The sequence below is a fragment of the Carassius carassius genome, chromosome 44, assembly GCF_963082965.1.
Source record: "Carassius carassius chromosome 44, fCarCar2.1, whole genome shotgun sequence".
Taxonomy (NCBI): Eukaryota; Metazoa; Chordata; class Actinopteri; order Cypriniformes; family Cyprinidae; genus Carassius; species Carassius carassius.
The window spans coordinates 17119038-17139611 of NC_081798.1; the positions used below are offsets into that span (position 1 = coordinate 17119038).

The 20574-nt window shown below is 37.5% G+C and overlaps 2 protein-coding genes across 2 annotated transcripts; both read right to left on the minus strand.

Annotated features, from left to right (window-relative positions):
• Positions 1–1290: 1290 nt before the first annotated feature.
• LOC132126438 (ETS domain-containing protein Elk-4-like) lies at positions 1291–13449 on the minus strand. Its single transcript, XM_059537685.1, has 6 exons — positions 12364–13449; positions 10325–10641; positions 5861–6544; positions 5072–5260; positions 3925–4041; positions 1291–3363 (listed from the first exon to the last, which is right to left on the minus strand). Exons 2-6 carry the CDS (start codon positions 10529–10531, stop codon positions 3262–3264), a joined length of 1299 nt encoding a protein of 432 aa, XP_059393668.1. The 5' UTR covers positions 10532–10641; positions 12364–13449; the 3' UTR covers positions 1291–3261.
• A 2253-nt stretch (positions 13450–15702) lies between these two features.
• On the minus strand, positions 15703–19991 carry LOC132126164 (Krueppel-like factor 15). Its single transcript, XM_059537275.1, has 3 exons — positions 19845–19991; positions 17686–18692; positions 15703–16853 (listed from the first exon to the last, which is right to left on the minus strand). The coding sequence occupies exons 2-3, from the start codon at positions 18636–18638 to the stop codon at positions 16685–16687; spliced, it is 1122 nt and encodes a 373-aa protein (XP_059393258.1). The 5' UTR covers positions 18639–18692; positions 19845–19991; the 3' UTR covers positions 15703–16684.
• Between the last annotated feature and the right edge of the window lie 583 nt (positions 19992–20574).

Below are 20574 nucleotides of genomic sequence, written 5' to 3' on the forward strand. Positions count from 1 at the left end.
AAAGTGAAATTTCAGTATGTTCTTTGCACATAACAACTGTATGGCTTTAGAAAAAAAATATTAAGCGCAAATCAAACATATAAATTAACAGTTGTTTTGCTTTTTGTATAGTCAGGACATTCTGCAAAACATCTCCTTTTTGTCATGCAGGTTTGGAACAACAGTACAAATTAGAAAGAACAAAAAAACGACATAAAATGTTAGCTGTTTGCACTCTTGTAATACAAGGGCAGCTATAAAAAGGAATAAAATATCCCTATGCTTGATTTAAGCCTACAGGCTGAAAATATTAACCCAACAGTACTAGAAAGTATGCGTAAACCATCAATATTTCATATGATCCATTTTCCACTAGATCTGAATATAGTCTAGCTCTTATTATCTATGTTTATGATACGTTAAATGAATATTCTTGGTTAAATACAACTTAAGCTTGTATTTAAAACATTAGTATTTAGAAACAATTAGCAAAACTGTTGCCTATTTTCATTTAACTGGCAACAGAAAACAAGACTAGAAGGCACCACATTAGCATGAATGTGAAAGAGCAGTTTCTTCTACTCCGATCAATTTATGTTAGGTATAAACATGGAGCGTTGTGAACTGTGGGTAATCGTACAATACCTGAGAGATTAATTTGAGATGCTGAACAGTTCCTGTTTTCATATATATATATATATATATATATATATATATGAAAACACATACACACACACACACACACACACACACACACCCCCCTTTGTATTTTTATCATTGCACTTTAAGTGGTCCTACAGGGAGGGACTAACAGAGCTCGGTTTCTGCAATTTGAATGTCAGCATTTAAGCCTTGTTCCAGTTTTGCATCTACTGCATGTCAGTTATAAATCATGGCTTGTTGATTTTAAGACTCTTAGAGGTAGAATTTTATATTGTGCAACATATGGACATTAATTTCCTGTACTGTTTTATAATTGGAGATTAAACGCTCTATAAAAAAACAACAACAACACACCGATACTGCATTGGCAACAAATGAGGACTGCAAAGAGTGGCTGCAGTATTTGGTTCAGACAGTGATCTTTACTGCAGTTGTGCAATATTCAATTCTCTTTAAGAGTACAAACTCCACTGGACTTGTTTGGGTATTCTATACAAAGCCTGATCAGAAAAACTACTTTACAATTAGTAGTAATGATTCTTTTAAATTATACATTACATATGACACACTATTGTGCAAAAGTTTAGGGACTTCTGAATAAAGTCTCTTATGGTCACTAGTGCTCATATTTATTACACTAAAATTAAAGCAAAAACGGTCTACTATACACTATTTTTTTATGTATTAACTATAATGCACACTCAAATATATCTGTTGCCTTCAAAAACACATGGCAGTTCTGAAAGCAAATCAATGGAGAAAAATGCATGGTCTAATCTACCCGCAGAGGTTAACTGGACCATGCTAACCCGCTACAATAAGGACAGACACTTCTGACTGGGCATTACAAACAGCTTTGCCTTGTTGTCCAAGGTAGATTGCATTCTGCTGGGGGATTGAATCTTGCACAACTCCGGGAAAGCTGACAAATGCAGGAATGGTTTTGAGTATTTGGCCCGGGCTCTACAGCCAGCCATCCAGTTACGGTACGCATCCAACCGATCTCCAGCAATCCAACTATCCTAATGGTGGGATGAGGCTTTAAGCACTGAGCCGGTGCCGTTCCATTCCATTTTATGCTGTGTACGCTCCATTAGATTAATGGTGAATCTGCAGTCTATTGGAGTAAAGCAAGTCCTTGGGGCCTAATGGCTTCCAGTCTTTCAGAGAGAAGGAAATGGTTTATAGGAAAAGATTTGCATGATAAGCATAGCCGCAGTGGCATATCTGGTGGTGTTACGGTAATGGTTCAATGGCGTTGGGGCGTGTTTGGAAACACGCTTCATTAGACAGTCGCCATCAAGCATTGCAGCGTGGGCGATGCCAATCTTCCCTACTCAAAAATGTGCATCATGCTCAAAGCACCAGAAAAGATGGGGTTAATGCTAGAAGATGTCACTTTAAAATGTGCTTTCCAGTGATGAGGGTCACATCAAGAACGTCCAGAATGTTAGACTCAATATTCATAAAGAGATAGTACACCCAAAAATGAATGAAACGTCATTTTGTTGCAAACCTCCATGAATTCTTTCTTCTATGGAACACAAATGATGATATTTTTTGTATCACGTGTCTCAGAATGAAGGTCAATGGGGTCAAATGTTGTTGACTTTCATTGCATGGATGTTCTCCAGAAGATTGTGTTCCTCATAAAAAAGAAAGACATGCAGGTTTGGAATGACTTGGTGGACTATCCCAAATAAACTTGACTTCTGCTGATTCTGATTGCAATCATTGCTTAAAGTGATTGTGTTCATGTGGCTCTCGAATAATAAAATGCTGTCAGGAGCTTGTTTGAGGGTTGCACAGCTAGCTTTACAGGTGACATTAATTTAATAAAATAAGCCAACTAGTTCACCACTGTTCTGGATGGCTAGTAAACACGAATAGGAGCAAAAGCCCTAGTAAGTGCAGCTTGTTTTCATCTAAGTGCTGTTTATGTGGTTACAGAACACTTTAAATACAAAGCAGTAAGTGCAGCATGAGGAAAAGTACAAGATAAAACAGAGGTCACCATTATCAAAATCACAAGGCAAAGGGGCGGTTTAGCTTGGCAAGGCAGGTTTGAGGACTTCCCAAACAAAAGGCAAACATGAGTTGAGATGAGGTGAACTTGTTGGATTATGTACAAAATGATCCCTCTTTATCCAATTCAGAACAAGGATCTTGCTGTACAAACACACGGTGCTGACGTCACATGAGAACCTCTTCCGCGTCTGATCGAAGTCTTAAGCTCAAGAAACTGAACACAAGGAAAATCAATCCAGATCCTAATCTAATGATCAAACAACGGACGCTTTACGATGAAATCCCATTTTGGCAGCTGTGCAGATCAACAGCCATCTGCTTTAGTCACACTAGAGCCAATCCCTGAAGACCAGCGCATTAAAAAATAGAAACGAAAGATTTACTGATGTATCTGATGGCTTGATATACATCCCAGGGAAAAATTTCAGTGACATCACAAAGGTTCAAGAGTCAAACGGATGCTCTTAAATGGCGGTCAAAGATGTTTTTTTACTGAAGTGTGCCAGATCAGGTGAAAAGAATGAGGTTATCCTGCGTTTATCAATCAAGAACATGAGGCAAAGATGAAGTCTGCTGGTCTTTGTCCCCCTCTTATGTCTTCTGTGGGTCGGGTGAGAGAGGGCCGGGCGTGTTGGTGCCGTCTAAATTATACACGGGAACAGAGAACTGCGCAGAACTCAGTACAGAAGGAAACTGATAAAAGGAAAAGAAACAGAATGAAAAAAAAAACTGAAAGAATCCTTTTTGGAATATTGTGATTTTATTGTGAACATCTCATTGTGTCTAAAGGTAGTTTTATTAGTGTTGTTTTCATTAACTCAAAGAAGAAAAATCGATACTTTTGACCCTTACAATGTATTTTTGGCTATTGCTACAAATATACTCTTGCATCTTCAGACTGGTCTTGTGTTTTAGGGTCACATGTTCTACATCCCTATCCCTACCCAATAGCTAAACTTAACAACTACCTTACTAACTATTAATAAGCAGCAAATTAGGAGACATCACTCCCATTATATTCAACAAAGCTGTTTTCACTAAAGCTCTGATTTTCTCTGGCTCAAATCAGTGGAATTACAGGCTATTTGAGCACCAGCACCATTTCTAGGTGAAAAGAATATCTGTTGTACTCTCAGATTATGTGATTTGAATCCAAATCATAAAATGTGATTGTAATCTTGAGGACGTTGGGACCAAATTTAATTTTGGACCAAGTGTGAAAACAGCCTTAGTAAACAATTTCAAGGGGCTCACCTGAAAGAGGGTATGCGTGCCCTGTCTCCGGGCGGGACTGTGGGGTGCCACCGGACTGAGTGTGCTCCAGAAATGGATATTGGACAGAAGTGGACTGGGTGTGAGCAGCATGGGTGTCTGCAACAAATGGGAACTTTTACAGACATATATACAATATGACTCTTGTTCCAGCTTGTATTCATTAAAGACGCCTTTCCAAATGCTCGTGGCACACAGCATTTGCAAGAAGCATAACCCTGAAATATAAATGTTTAATTAAAAGTAGCTTAATGAGACTTTAAGAAGCAATAAGAATTAATCACAGGGCAAGGGTGCTGCATTTCCCCCGAAAACAATAAATAATAGATTTATATTATAGTGCATTTCATCTTTCATCTCGCTGAAGAGACAGCAGGAGGTTGATCCTCTGGGGCTGGCTGTATGAGTGCTCGTAAATGCAAAGATTGTGCAGTCTTAACGAGGTGATCCGTCAAAGCAGCATCCAGCTAAACCTCACCATATGATCACTATCATGTAACAGCCAATGAGTGTCTTCCAGGCACATCATCAAGAGTTCGAGTGGTGCACTACTGCCCTCTAGTGTTTCCTAATTCCATTAATCCAGTGATGCTCAAATCTGGCTCGAGAGCCACTTTCCTGCAGAGTTTAGCTCCAACCCTAATCAAACACACCTACCTGTGATTTTCTAACGATCCTGAAGACATTGATTAGCAAACTTAGGAGTGTTTGATTAGGGTTAGAGCTAAACTCTGCAGGAAAGTGGATCACATTTAGAGAAAGAAAAAAAAAACTATGTTGGTTGTAATTGGCCATTTTCTTTTAAACAACACACCCTCAGAGAAGGTGATGATCATTGGTCTTTTTATTTTTGTGGTTGTATTTTTTTTTTTCATTTGCAAACATATTACGCATTTTAAATTGTAGGTATTTTTAAACTGTAGGAAATTTAATATTAATTAATAAAGACATGAGGCAGCAACAGTAAATAACCGCACAAGAGGATATAATGTAGCTTTAGTGAGACGGATAGATAATGTGACCAGACACCGAATGTGCTGATGGTCTGATGAGTCTAACAAATGAATGACAGCAAAGAAAAGAAAACAGCATTGTCCATGTGAGACGGGGAGGTCAGGAGGAGACTGACCTGCAGTAAGGCCGTAGGGATGGATGGGCTGTACAGATTGAGAGGGCTAAGGTCAGAGCTGGTCACCACCAGTGTGGGCATCAACTCCAGGCCTTTGGGTTTCTTAGACTTTCCGCTGAGATTGCGCAGTGGAGATTCAGACATCTCAGACACTGGAACAATGTCCTTGGAAACAGAGGTGGGCTGGTCCTGACAGATCAAGACAGGGAGAGAAAGATGGGCATGTTCTTCTGTTTGCGAGGTCAATACACTGCAGAATTTTAATAAGATTTAGATGAACACTTAATGTTTACAATACACATTCTTCATTTAGAAAATTATTACATTCTAATTTGAAATGATTCAAGTCCTATTCATGCTACAATTTGTTACATTTTAAACAACATAAACATAAAATATTACCAAATTTTCCACACAAAATCTAATTTAGCCATTGCCTGCATTTGAAAACAACACAAATCACACACTGGCTGGCTCTGAGGTGGCGTTGTATTTACTAAGAAGAGCCACCAAAAGCTGAATCTCATAAAGAATCGTTTTGCAACAGCAACTCTCTGAATCAAAATACAGGAGGATCGTGAGAAGCCTAAAGATTTCAGATTCATTTTAAAATCTACTTGTGCATGTATCTGGTTCAGAAAAAAGCAAATGTGAAGTAAAAACTCCTCCAAGCTGCTAGCTTATCTTCTAGAATTTGACACACCACCTTCCCTCCCACAAGATTTATATTTTATTGGATTTTCCCAGAGGCAGAACTGCACAAGTGGGCATCAGCACTAAGTGTCATACCTGCAGCTGTAACTCTGAAGGCTGTGAGGAGAGGGACTCAATTTCACTGTCAATCACCAGCTCCTGGGAATCTGTCATCGGAGAAGAGGAGGGTGACTGGGAACGTGTGAGTGGCGATGAAGAGATTCTTGAGAGCGGGAAGCCCATCATGGCATTCTCTGAGGTGGGATTCTCAACATGCGAGACGCCGGCCTGTTCGGCCTCAGGTTCTGCTGGAACGGGCAGTGGAACTTGGGTGGGTTGTGTTGGAAGTTCTATGACAGACGGAGTGGGGTGTCTGTTCTGTGGCATGGCCCCAAATTTAATGACAGTGGGTGGCTGGGGCGACTCCTGGGCTGCCTTGTTCTCCATTAGCTTTTCTCCTGGATTTTCAACCTTAATGGATTTAAAAAGTTGCGTTCCCGACTGCAGAGAGGTCAACGTGAAGGATGTATACAAGCCAGAGTGGATATAGTCATTCCGACCAGACGATTTGGACTGACCCGGTGTTCCTGCACCTCTGTCTGGGGCAGCTTTGCTGTCTTTATCCCTAGAGACGTTTGCAGGTTTGTCGGAAAGGGGCAGAGGTCCGTTTGAGACGCCGTCTGCACCCTCCATTCTGGCCATGACATCTCCCTTTAGGATATCAGGGTACGATACAAAACGATACACAAATTTCTGTCCGTTTACTTTTTTGATGATGTTCTGCAAGAAAAAAAAAACAGAAAATTTGAGAAAATTCATAGTTAATGAATGACTTTGTCCTAAAGACAACTAAAAATATATCTAGGCAGTCACCCGAACAAATCAACTAAAACATCTCGCATGCACATTTTTAACCAGTGTTAAGAGACCATAAAGAATGTGGAAAATGATACTTCTTGTCCTGTGGTGCCAAAATGAGGCACCAAACCCTCGGTTCCCACTCAAGAATCAACTACTAGTGAGAAGCCATGACTTTCTTACTGCACTCAAGGGTTCGGTGACCCTCTTGGTTCAGTTCAGCGTGACTTGATTGTGTGTTTACAACAACAAAACTGATGGAGGAGTGTGGGGGTGATGAGTAGCAATTATAATAAACACTGATTTAAATATTGAGCACAACAGTGTTTACAGGGCGAATCAAAAGCCTGTAAGATTATCTCGTTCAAAAAATGAAAAATAATTATTTCATAACTTTTAATTGCAATCTATAATTATTTTATAATTTATATATATTTTTTTTTTATAAAATATTATATTTGTATATAATTTTACATCATTTAGTTAGAATTTATCATAATCACAGATAATTTATTTGCATTCACACTGCTTGTTCCCCCACATACAATGAAGTGAAATCAACTGAACTGGAACAAGCAAGTTCCACAATGACAAATGAAAAAAAAAAAAAATACATAAAATGGCTGTTTATTCCGTTTACACAGTTTTCCCTAATAATATTTTTCCATGTTAACTTAGACATATTTAAAAATTATAATCTAAGGTTATAACTTTGTTTTGAAATAGTTGATGAAAAAGCTGAATATTTAAAATGAGAAAGTTGCTCTAATAGAGTGTAGACTTCTACTTTAAGCATTTTTCCAAGTTCCATCTTTAATATGGAACTTTTATCTTGTTTTTAGCTAACTGTTATTTTTATCTCGGCTGGTCTAACAGACATTTCTTGCTGGATGAAGAACCATCACCTTCAACCCAACCTTGCCAAGACAGAACTGCTTGTGGTTCCATCAAACCCATCGTTTCATCACAATTTCACCATCCAGTTAGGCACATCAACCATAACTCCTTCAAAAACAGCCAGAAACCTTGGAGTTATGACTGATGATCAGCTGACTTTCTCAGACCACGTTGCTAAAACTGTCCGGTCCTGCAGATTTGCTTTATTCAGCATCAAGAAGATCAGACCCTTTCTTTCAGAACATGCTGCACAAGCTCTTGTTCTGTCCAGGCTGGACTATTGCAATGCTCTCTTGGCAGGTCTTCCAGCCAGTTCTATCAAACTTTTACAATTAATCCAGAACGTGGCAGCAAGATTAATATTTAATGAGCCAAAAAGAATGCATGTCACACCTCTGCTTATCAATTTGCACTGGCTACCAATAGCTGCTCGCATAAAATTCAAGGCATTGATATTTGCCTACAAAACCAGCACTGGCTCTGCACCCATTTACCTAAATTAATTACTTCAGACTTATGTGCCCTCTAGAAGCTTGCATTCTGCATGTGAACATCACTTTATTGTGCCAACTCAAAAAGGCACAAAATCACTGTCACAGACTTAAAAAAAAAAAAAAAAAAAAAAAAAAAAAAAAAAAAAGTCCTCTACCACTAGCTTATTCTATTTTTTTCCTATTCGGTTTTCTTTTTATTTATTATATTTATGAAAAAAAAAAACTTGCAACATGTACTGCTTTAAGCTATCTGAAACTTGTTATGGCACTTGTGTATAATTTCTCTTTTGTTGATTTTGAATGCTTCCATTGTCCTCATTTGTAAGCGGCCTTGGATAAAAGCATCTGCTAAATCAAAACAATCAAAGGTTTTTATTTAGCACAGTAGCTAGATTAACAAATAAAACCAGATTCCACCCAAACTAAATATTCCCTCACAGTTTAATAGTAATGATTTCATGAATTTCTTCACTGATAAAATAGATAACATCAGAAATATGATTTAGAAGAAAAATGATTTAAAAGGTTTAAAATGATTTAAAACGGTTTAGAATAGAAAATGATTACACATAAAATATAGTACAATCATTTCGGACATCGTACAGTGCTCATTCAATAAATGCACAACTAAACAGATTAGTTTTGAGTCTGCATTTAAATGTGACTAATGTTTAAGCACATCTGATCTCGTCTGGAAGCTGGTTACAACTGCAGGCAGTATAATAACTAAAGGCGGACTCTCCTTGTTTTGTGTGAACCCTTGGTATTTCTAACTGACTCGATCCTAATGATCTGAGTGCTCTGTTAGGTTTATATTCAGTGAGTATATCTGCAATGTATTCAGGTCCTAGGCCAACAAGTAAAAGTACTTTAAACAATTCTAAATGTAACACTGGAAGCCAGTGTAAGGACCTGAGGACTGGTGTGATATGCTCAGATTTTCTGGTTCTAGTCAGAATCCTGGCAGCAGCGTTCTGGATGAGCTGCAGCTGTCTAATGGTCTTCTTGTGAAGGCCGGTGAGGAGACCATTACAATAGTCCACCCTGCTGGTGATAAAGGCATGAACAAGTTTCTCCAAATCTTGACTGGAAACAAAACATCTCATTCTTGCAATGTTTCTGAGATGACAGTATGCTGATATAGTTACTGCTTTGACATGACTACTGAAACTAAGGTCTGTCCCCAGAATCACACCAAGATTCCTGACTTGATTTTTAGTTGTTTGACCCCTAGAGTCAAGGTATGCATTTACCTTAAGAACTTCGTATTTGTTTCCAAATGCAAAGACTTCTTGTTTAACTGAAGAAAGTTCTGGCACATCCAGTTGTTATATTTCATCAATGCATTGGCAGAGGGAGTCAATGGGGCTGTAGTCATTTGGAGATAAGCCTAGGTAATTCTGGGTATCATCAGCAAAGCTGTAATAGGCAATTTGGTTCCTTCTCATTATTTGACTTAGTGGGAGCATATACAGGCTAAACAAGAGCGGTGCAAGAATTGAGCCTTGTAGGACTCCACTTGTCATGGATGTCCACTTAAACTTTAGGTCATGTCTCAAAACCATTTAAGATGGCTGTTATTAAACCTCTAATTAAGAAACCACAACTAGATCCTAGTGAACTGGCAAATTTCAGACCCGTTTCAAATCTTCTGTATGTCTAAAAATTTGGATAAGGTTGCGTCTGCTAAATTGTGCCCCTTCTTGCGAAATTTTTTATCTCTATGAAGAATTTCAGGCAGGTTTCAAGCCCCACCATAGCACAGAAATTGCACTTTCTAAAATTACAAATGACTTGCTTTTTGCGTCAGACCAACGCTGCACCTCATTGCTAGTTTTTACTTAATCTTAGTGCTGCGTTCGACACTTTCATGACATACTCATAGATCGATATTCAAGGGCAGGCTTTAAGATGGTTTAGATCTGACCTGTCTGATCACTACCACTTTGTTTATATAAACGGGGAGTAATCTCTATTTTCACCAGTAAAGTATGGAGTGCCACAAGGATCTGTTCTAGGTCCTCTGCTATTTTTTATATACATGTTGCCCCTTGGAAATATTATTAGAAAATACAATCATGGAAGGCATGACTATCTATGAAAACTGAAAAAAAAAGTTAGTCTGCTCTACATAAAGTTATCAAACAGCTTTAAAAGACATGGAATATTGATTACAAGACTACCTTTATGATGGTATTTTGACAAGCCCCATCCACATATTTCATCATCAGTTTGGAACAACATATTTAGGTGAGTGAATGAAATGCTGCTGACTACTGAGATATTTCAAATACTTGCTGACAATACACACCTTGTCATAGTAGTAACGCAGAGCCCGGCTAAGTTTGTCGTAGTTCATGCTGGGTTTGTTTTTGCGGGCACCCCATAATCTGGCCACCTCCTCCGCCTGCAACAGTTTGAACTCTCCATCCTCATTGGTCCAGCAGATGAGGTGGTCATTGCTGGGATCCAACAGAAGCTGCAGCAGGAACTGCCACAGGGTGACTGAGCTGTCCATGTCTTCTCTATTTCACAGACCTGGGGGAAATGTTACCTTCTGGGATCTTGTTCGCGCTCACAGCCTGACCGACACGTCACGGCATATTCCGGCAAATATCCTGACAGAGGCTAAAATCAAAATCAAGATGCGATTACATAAATTAGATGGGTGCAAATAAATGGCACTAAGTAACTAAGTATTATTTACACTAAGTATTCTATTAACCTTATATTTTAAAAGACCAAACATAGAACGTCAGTTCAAAAACATGGTAAATATGCGCACTATATTAAATACCAAATGGTACTGGACTTTAGCGTAATCCTGGCAATGCGGAGAGTGCAGGACGACTGTGTGTGTGTAAGCAGATTAAATTAAAACTAAATCTGTCCTGACTCATCCGATATCCAGCTGGTAGTTGCCAAAGAGTGTGAAAAAAAGTCTCCCACATACAATCTGACAGAACAGAACACATAAATATAGAAACACAGAGGCGAGACGTGACAGCTTTCCACAGACTGTAGGAGACAACGTCTGGGAATTTTAAAGAGTTCAGGACAAAATGAACCTAGAAATCATCACCAATTATATAAAACTTAAAATTGTGGCCTGTTGCATGATGATAGTGTTTGCATACTGTAAATGTGACAATTGTGCATCCTTAATTTAATGGCAAAAATTAGATTGTTTTTGCTTATTTTTCTTTATTAAAGACTTAAATGACCCTAGATTTTTACATAATTACACTTTTAAAGGTGCCATAGAATGCACTGATTCAATAATTCAGAAGCAATCTTTGCACAAATCCAGCGCTAAACTGCCCCGTTTGTGAGGCAGTCAGTCCGGTGTAAAATGTAAGCACAAAGTATAGGACATTTTTTCCGGGACATTTCCTTAAAAAATGAAAGTTAACCACCACGCCTCAGTGGACTATAGAGACTGCTATGTTCGTTGGTGCATCCCAACACACAACACTTTTAATGGCTCTTTGGCGCTGACATTGTACCTCCGGCAGCTACAGCAAGAGAACAGTAATGGCAGACCGCTGTTTATATGCCACTAGGGCAGAGAGTGTAATAAATGGGCGGGACTTTCATTGACTATGTCATCATAGTCTGGAACTGATGGTGTGGAGAGAATGTTTATGATTTTTTTCAATTATAAAACAATGAGTGGGTGGATTTTTACCATTATAGGCTGTATGTTTTCACACACTGCGGCCACACAACTGTGTTCAAAGTTATAAAAGTGATTTTTACATTCTATGGCACCTTTAAGTTCAAAATAAATTTCATTTCAGTGTAATGGTGTATGTTGCCATCATATACACCTATCTGGATATTTAATATAAACACTAAATTTACACTTACACCTGAATGGTTTTGATCCTAGATGTCTTCTTATAATGAATATTTCATATTTCCATACAGAATACTATATAAAACTTTAAATTGAGACACACACACATACCTTTGTTTGAGTTTAACTTAAAATTCCAGCACTCAAGGTTTTCAAAACTCTGACAATAAATCCTAAATGTGTATTTAACCCCAAAAGATCCATGTAAACTCGCATAAAACTTTATATAATGAATAGGAGTTGTAACTTATAGGAGTAACGTTAAATGCAAAACCTCCGCAATTCAACTAACGTACATTTAACAGCCCAGACGGGTCAAAGTACATAATTTCTCATTCGTTTTAGTTTTCAAATTCTCTTACAATTCTTAATAGGTTAACAAATTAAATAGTGATTGAAAACATACTCAAATGTCTCAAAAATTATAAACTGCAACCTGTTAGAACCTGAGTTTCGTTCGTTAGCATCGAGCTAATGTCTGTCAAACTCACCTGAGAAGCTTTTTTCTGTCCAGACTCGGTGGGATTCCGACGGATTAAAGCCAAAAAAAGAAAGAAAAAAAAAAAGAAAAGAAAAACTACAGACTGTTTTCTTGTATTTTTACATCGTGTAAAAAGATTTGGTGGTCAGCTAGCACAGCGCGCTAGTCTGCTAGCTAACGGAGTCTTAGCAAACTTTAGACTCATTAAACTAACATGAGCTGATATAAATTTGACTGTTTAAAACGGTTTAATGCCTTATTTTTTATAATGAGCGCGACAAAAAATAGCCAGAGAAGGAGAAAGGGATACGTTAACGTTACAGTCTCTGCATCTCACGTAAGTTACTCATATTTTTAGCTGCAACCACAATAATGCAAAAACAGGAAGCAACAAGCCCACCAGACAAAACACTGTCACTCCAACAGCGCTGAATAAATCTCCAGAACCAGCATCAGATTTTATGAATCTGTAAGAAATGAGGTCCATTCAGTTTGAATAGCGTTAAAATCCTTACTGAAGATGTAAGTTCAGCTGCGTGAAAAATGCAGTGAAGCCAATAAAATGCAGTGAAAGCATGTAGGTCATCTCATGATGGATTTATCATTTCATCTATGACCATATTAAAATGCATTACGTTACCGATCAATGTTAAATGCTATTCCTGGGTCGAAATAAACTCAAATTGAAATGTTAAAAACTAAATATTAAATAATACTCATTCAGTTTGATTGCACTTTGACATTTAGGCTAGATATGAAATGAGAGATGATTGACAGACAGACAGATAAGAGACTAACCCCAGGTTTCACAAACATGGCTTAAGCCTAGTCCATGACTGAAATTTAAAACTGAGCTGTTTACACTGAAAGAAACTTTCACCGATTGATCACAGCCGTGTCTGTGAAACTGGGACTATGTGTTCTTTAAATATACAGCAGGACTATATGTGGAGAGCAAAATGTAAAAGGAGATTAAATATAAATGGTCAGAAAATATAACATTCCCCTTATACCAAAATAAAATGTTTATAACTACGTATATCAATTATCAACAACCCATACACTAAACAGCCAAAAGTATGTGCACACCCCCTTCTGATGCAACTGGATCAAAATTGACCACACCCTATAACATTGTCTCATTTATACTCATTTGCAAAGTGCGTATTAAAGAGTGGCAGAATAAAAGTGTGATTGTAGCCTGCCTTCCAAACAGATTCCATCTCTGCAGAAAAAAATATAAATGCACAAGCCCAGGATTCCTGCCATACAAGATCAGTGACTGTCGCTTTTACTAGGTTTTTGTGGATGCTTCTTTGCAGATATTCTCCTAAAACATGCACTAACGCCAACAATAAAAATTCGGCAGAATTAAATGCTCTGCATTACAAAGAAAACCATGTGAATTATTAAAAGTGTTTACAGATTACTTGACCTATTCCTCCGGTTTGCAAAAACAGAAATGTTTTATAATGTAGTGTGCTTTATATGTTTTAAATTGTAGTTATATTGTCTATTAAATAGGCCTCCAGTTATGCATACGTGGAATTCTCTTTCTGAAGTCTTTGCACCAATCATTGTTTTTGTTACATAAATTAGCAGTTTTCGTGCTGAAATAAAATGAAACAAAATAAAATAATGAAAAACTCAGTAAAATAGAAATGTTGCCTTTGCAACTAATTGAAATAAATGTTGAAGTACTAAAATGACTAAAACTAAATGGAAATATTTAAACAGAAATGACATGTAAAAATTTTAATGAAATGAAAATTGAAAACCTAATTGAAAATTGAAACCAGATTTTGAAATGAACAAAATAAAGTAGAAATACAAAACAAAATAGAAACACAAAAAAATAAGAATGACAAAAGCATATAAAGTTTAAATAAAAATAACTCAAATAATATTAATAGTATTTAAATAATACTAAAATGTTGAACAATGCTTTTCATATACTGTCAGAAAAAAAAAAGTCACCCGGTTAACCTTTGCATCTTTGTTAAAATATCGGTTAGAATTTCCTTTAAATTAGACTTGAAACCTTATAGGTCACATATCACAGCTTTTCCCCAAAGTTTTTTATTTTTATTTTAATTTATTTTCTTACATAGGAAAATAGCATTTTCAGTTATTCAAATATAAAGCCTAAATTTGACCAGCTATATGGTATGAGAGCAGCTATAGCCAGATGGTCTGAGAAAATGAAAACTGTTAATGCATTAACGTGAAGTTGTAGGTAAAGGAAATAATTTAATGCTTTTATTGGGATGAAGGTGTTGGCAGAAAAACAAGGATGATAATGTTATAAACCCCCCAAAAAACAGACATATCTCTTCAAAAAAGAGAGAACAAGAAAAAGAAGATCTTACATGACAGCACTAATCAAAAACCACTGTAAATCAGGATGCTCTCTGTGCGATATTAAAAATAATGTACCTACGCTATAAACTTCAGAGTATTGATGAGTCCAGATACGAAGTACGTAGAGCCCCCGATAGTTCATGAAAGCCTACATGAGCTACTAAGTAGAGCGTGAGGGTGGGGGATAACAACACAAAGTAGTTAAGACCAGATGTAAAAAGGCAAGTTGATATCAAGGAAATTCACTCCATGTGGAAGATTAACGTGACCTTCTCAAAAAAGAAACTCAAGCACAGTTGCATTGATGACAGAGTTGAAGCCTTCAATGACGTATCGGTAAAACGATGTCCCGATAGCTTCATTTCTACAGGAAGCGATCAGCTGCCAGTTTTTGTGAACAGTAACACCTGTCCCCAGCGATTTAGCTTATCAACTGTGACGGCACGAAGTAGGAAAAAAATGCATTTATCTAATGCAAAGCACATTACGATAAAGGAAACAATTCTCTCCGTATGATTAGAGATCGAAGAGAAGATTGTTTCTAGCTTATATATGTTTTACAGTACATAAGTTCATCCTTACATGTAGTGATGTTATCCACTGCCCCGTGGAGCCCAGTTTGGCATTTGCTCTCAACAGTCTGAGAGAGATGAGGCACGAGAAAATAACATGCAAAGCAACTTGATGCATAAATACCTTTCAGCTGGCACAGGGATGTGATTGGGCCGAGACTTTTAACACGAGTGGGGTTGCACGAGGTGGGGAGGGGCGGGGATTAAAACATTTGAATTAAGTAAAAACGTAAATGCATCGGACCTAATTTTGCATTACATAAGAATTCCTTTTATAAGAGCTATCCTTCAGAAGGATAATTTAGCAAGATGAATATCATACAGAAATATCAAAATAAAATATTTAAATCCAATAAAATGTTTATATATATATATATATATATATATATATATATATATATATATATAGTGTGACATTATTTTAATGATAATTGCAAAAAAACTCATTCTCATGACTGTAACAGTTATTATCATTTTTTGTTTTGATAATGGAAATCTGTATAAATTAATTTTAATTACTAATACTTTGATAGTGTACACTTACAATTGTACTTTACAAATTAAATATACATTTCTTTGAGTAATACGGTAATTAAATGATTCTTTTTTTTAATGAGAATGAGATGTTTTTGCATTACAATAATAAAAACGAGAGGTTTTTGCATGGCTACTGTTTTCTTTTTTTCTTTTTTTTTGAGAATTAATTATCCTTAACAGTAATAAAAAACAATGTCACAGAAATATTTTCTGTTTCGAAACATTCTTTTTTGTTTTACTTAATATTTTTGGATAAAATAGGACTAAATATTGCATTTAGTTTTTTCAGATTCACCCTGACAGAGGCCATTGCTTGATAATGCATAATAGCATAGCCTAAATCATAGTGCATATTGTCTTAATTAAAGGGACATTCTGCCACTTCGGTTAATGTGCTAAAGCTGACCAAAATACTGCTTTTGTTGCATATTTTCAATTGGATAGATCTAGAACACAATATTAACAATATTGTACAGGAAATATGTTTCTTCAAATTATACTCCGTATTGCCTTTTAGATCTCCAGACTTCCTGCAACCTCAGTTTAAAAGCCATAAAAATAGATCTCGAAAGCTATTGAAGCTCAACCTGTAGCTTTACAGCAGCGAAGGACGAAACGGGATGAAATCGATTGTAAGCTTTACCTCAGCCCTCCAAAAAAGCCAGAAATCTGCTTTGAGCTTAACAATCACATCCCTGAGTTTCATATCAGCTGACTGTAGCACCAAGATAAACAAACATCTGGATAAACGAGGAACCAGTGACAAAAATGAAGGCGGAGGGTTGCAGCATGTGAGCCCCTTTAGATATCATAGCCTTCCCTCTCAGACTCCAGGAATCACACTCCAGGTTTATCCAGGGATCAGACGTTCGCCTTGACTAGTCTGCCGGCACGAGGACCGCGGTGCACCTTGGTGTGCTTGGACAGGTGGTCGCTCCTGGCGAACTTTTTGTTGCACATTGTGCACTCATAAGGCTTGACTCCCGAGTGAGACCGCCGATGGCGGGACAGCTCATCAGATCGAGAGAACCTTTAAACACAAAACACAGCAGCACATACACATCAGCTCACAACTCATTAAATCAAGGCACTAGTCCACGAATACATTTCTACCACTTGCTCTCACGAGATTGAATCATTTTATAGAAATTGCTCTCACAAAGAGATATCTCTTGACAATCACTGCTTTTTTCCCTTATTGTTTATAAACCACACTGAAGACTAGAGTAATAATGCTGAAAATCCAGCTTTGCATCACAGCAATAAATGACATTTATAAAAGAAAACTGTTATTTTATTTTGATAATATTTCACAATATGACTTTTTTTTTTTTTTTGCAGCCTTGGTAAGCATAAGAGACATCTACAAATCTTATTCAATTCAATGTTACTAGGCATTAACAATGGCTTGTATGGCCTAGATGACATCAGCCAACCAGAAAAGTTGTTTCAGAGATGAAGCAGATTTTTATAAAAGATTATGAAGAAATATTTTTTGTGCGCTAATGAATTTTACACAATTAGAGCAACTATATTTATAGTTGAATTGAATTAGCTTCATAACTACTGAAGGTTGCAACATCCACATGGTTATTGAACTAATCTGAATCATCATTGAACTGCACTGAGCTGAATAATGACACTATTGTCTTTTTAGAGCTGCTGAAATTGTATTCATTTCATAACTGAGGAAATTTGCAACTTTAATACTCTCTCTTATTTATTACAGAGAAGCTGCTTTGAAACAATCTGAATTGTACAAAAGGCTATAGGAGATCTTGTGATTTGAATATTACAGGAGCAAATATGATTATTTGACAGTTGATTATTTTCATGAATAAAAGTCCAGTTTCAGTGCTCACCTCCAGCCACAGTCTGGCCAGCTGCACAGGTAGGGTTTCTCTCCCGTGTGTCTGCGGAAATGAGCCTTCAGGTGGCTGCTCTTGGTGTACATCTTCTCGCACCCGGGGTGAGAGCATTTATGTACCCGCAAGGTTTCTGTGGAGGTCCTGGATGGACTTGGAGTGATGTTTTTGACCAGGCCTGTGCCCACTATTCCGACCGCCCTGACGGCTAGAGGCAGGGGAGCGATCTTCACATACTTTTGTTCTTGATTGACCGCCTCGCCCACAATGGGGAGGAGAGTTGCTGAGGGCACCTGTGGTGAAAGAAGGGTAATGTTCTGTGCACCTTGGACACCGAGCACCAGGTGGGCCACCTGAAGCCCATTGGCCACACCCGATTGGGTGTCTGGCTGTGGGAGGGTGTGGCTTAGCTGGAGAGGTTGTAATTGAAACACAAATGGAGCACCGACGAGCACTGGCGTGGCACTAGCTGTGGTGTTAACACTCTGAGAAGCAGGACGCGCTGTGGTGGGGCTGGATTTCGGATCTGCGTCACCGGGGGAAGACAGCTGTATGGGAGACTCATCCTCCTTTGAGTGTTCCTCCGGACTTAGAGGAGCATCACTCAGAAGCTCCATTTTCTCCATCAAGAACTCCTCAATGTCCTCCAGGGTTGGAGAGAAGGTGCTGGAGAGCAGGGGTATAAAATCAGGCAGCTTGGACGGCTGAGTCAACATCTCCTCCGTGGAGTCTAAAAAGATCTGCAGCGGCCCATCGTCCTCGTCCTCCTCCCCCGGGCTGTAGCTGAGTCGAGCTCCAGCGTCTCCAGTTTCGGGACTGGAGCATGAGATGGAGCTGCCCCTCTCGCTGCTCTCGCTGCTGCCCACTTCCACGAAGGGCCAGGTGGCCAAGGCATGGTCCACAAACGATTCATTAGAAGAGGCCACCGCTTTGTCACTTATGGAGACCATTTGTTGGTGTGCAGATCAGTGGAAGGCCGAAGGTATTGCCGCGATTTGTAAACACTGCGACAAAAAAAAAAGATAGAAATTACATATTGAGGATAAGCGAAGTATGTGAACACTTTAAACACACTAACAAAAAAGAAAAAAATATATTTCCAGGTCACATTTCAATTTGAAAAAGTCATAAGAGAAGATTTATTTATTTATATATATATATATATATATATATATATATATACACACACACACACACACACACACACACACACACACACACACACACACACACAAACAAAAAAAGTTTAAAAACAATAAAGAATATATTTATGTTTATATATATATGTTTATATATATATATATATATATATATATATATATATAAAATGTTTTTTTTTTTTTTCAGCATGAACGAAACTGTTTGGACAATTTTTTAATTGTAACTTACTACATCTAATAAAAATAACCTGGTTACAGAGTTACAACAGTTTACTCGGAGTCTCACAGCAGACACGCCCCTTAAAACAGAGCATTCAAGCCAGACGGCTAATATAAGGATATAAAAATGCTTTTTATTTCTAAATTTTAAATGTAAAAATCATACTAACAATATAAGTACACCTAAGGAAACATTAAAAAGCATTTAAAGAAAAGGAAATAATACAGGTCATGGGACCTTTAAAGTTAAGTCAGGTCTGTATTTAGTTAGGTTAGAATACACTTGGTGTGATGTTTTGATCTGGTGCAATGAAAAATGCATTTTAAGTCTCCATATAGCTCTGGAGCCAATATTTACATGAGCCATGCTCATCATTCCTGCGCGTGCAGAGATTACAGTTCCGACGTTTATGGGCTAGAAAGAGGAGGGGCTGATCAAAACACCACAACACAAATCACCACCACAACATAAATCACAATGCACAATAAACCAATTACAAGAGAAACGACATATTCAAACTTGCATAAACACCGCACCGATGTTTAACTACAGCACACATATAAGGCACTAGACACGTGTTTGACAGAAGTGCGTCAGCAGGGCAGGAAACAGGCCTGCACACATGCTCTCAACACACTGACGTTTTTGCACAACACGGCCACATCCTTCCCAGAAACAGGTGTCAACTTCAACAAAGTGGGGTCATTTAAATCGAATTTGACCCTCTTTTTAAAAATCGACTGGTTTGCTTAATCGATATATGCATGCCTCATTACCTCGTGTAAATATGAATTGAAATGTCCGGATTGTGGATGTATGACAAGAATGAATCCAGATGTCCCTTTCGATGTTATTGTTGAGAAGAACATCGTCCTTGCCACGGTTCCATGTTGGCATTTCTTACGGAGGCCTGTCACATGACACGCGGGCGCGGATCCGAGTCCTCGCTTCTGATTGGTTGCGTGGCGGGGGCTCGCCCCAAAACGAGGTACGTCATTGGTTAGTGTAAAATTACTCATTAATTATTTATAAGAATATGAAAAACATCCAACGAAAGCAAAAAAAATGTGAATAATAATAAATCAGGTCTTGATGCATTTCTTGATTGTTTTGCATGCAGCATTTACAAGCAAAATATTTAGCCCATTCAAACCCGAATTATGTTCCAGAACCACAGATACAAAAGTTTTAAATGCAGCCATAGTTATAATATAAAATAATAATAATAAATCGAAAATGCATAATCCAAATAGTTATTTCAAGAAAATTTCAATGAAATGTTTGAAAGTTAAATGATACATTTTATAATTAAAAAAATATATAGTTATCAGAAATATCATGAAAATACAGCTATTTACTGCTACCTACTTTATTTATTTATTTGTGTATTGTTTGTTTAATTATTTATTCATTCATATTGTCACAGAAAAAAAAATACAAAATCAAGTTGATTCATAAAGTCTGTTTATTTATTTATTATGCATAATGAATTGGCCGAAAAAACAA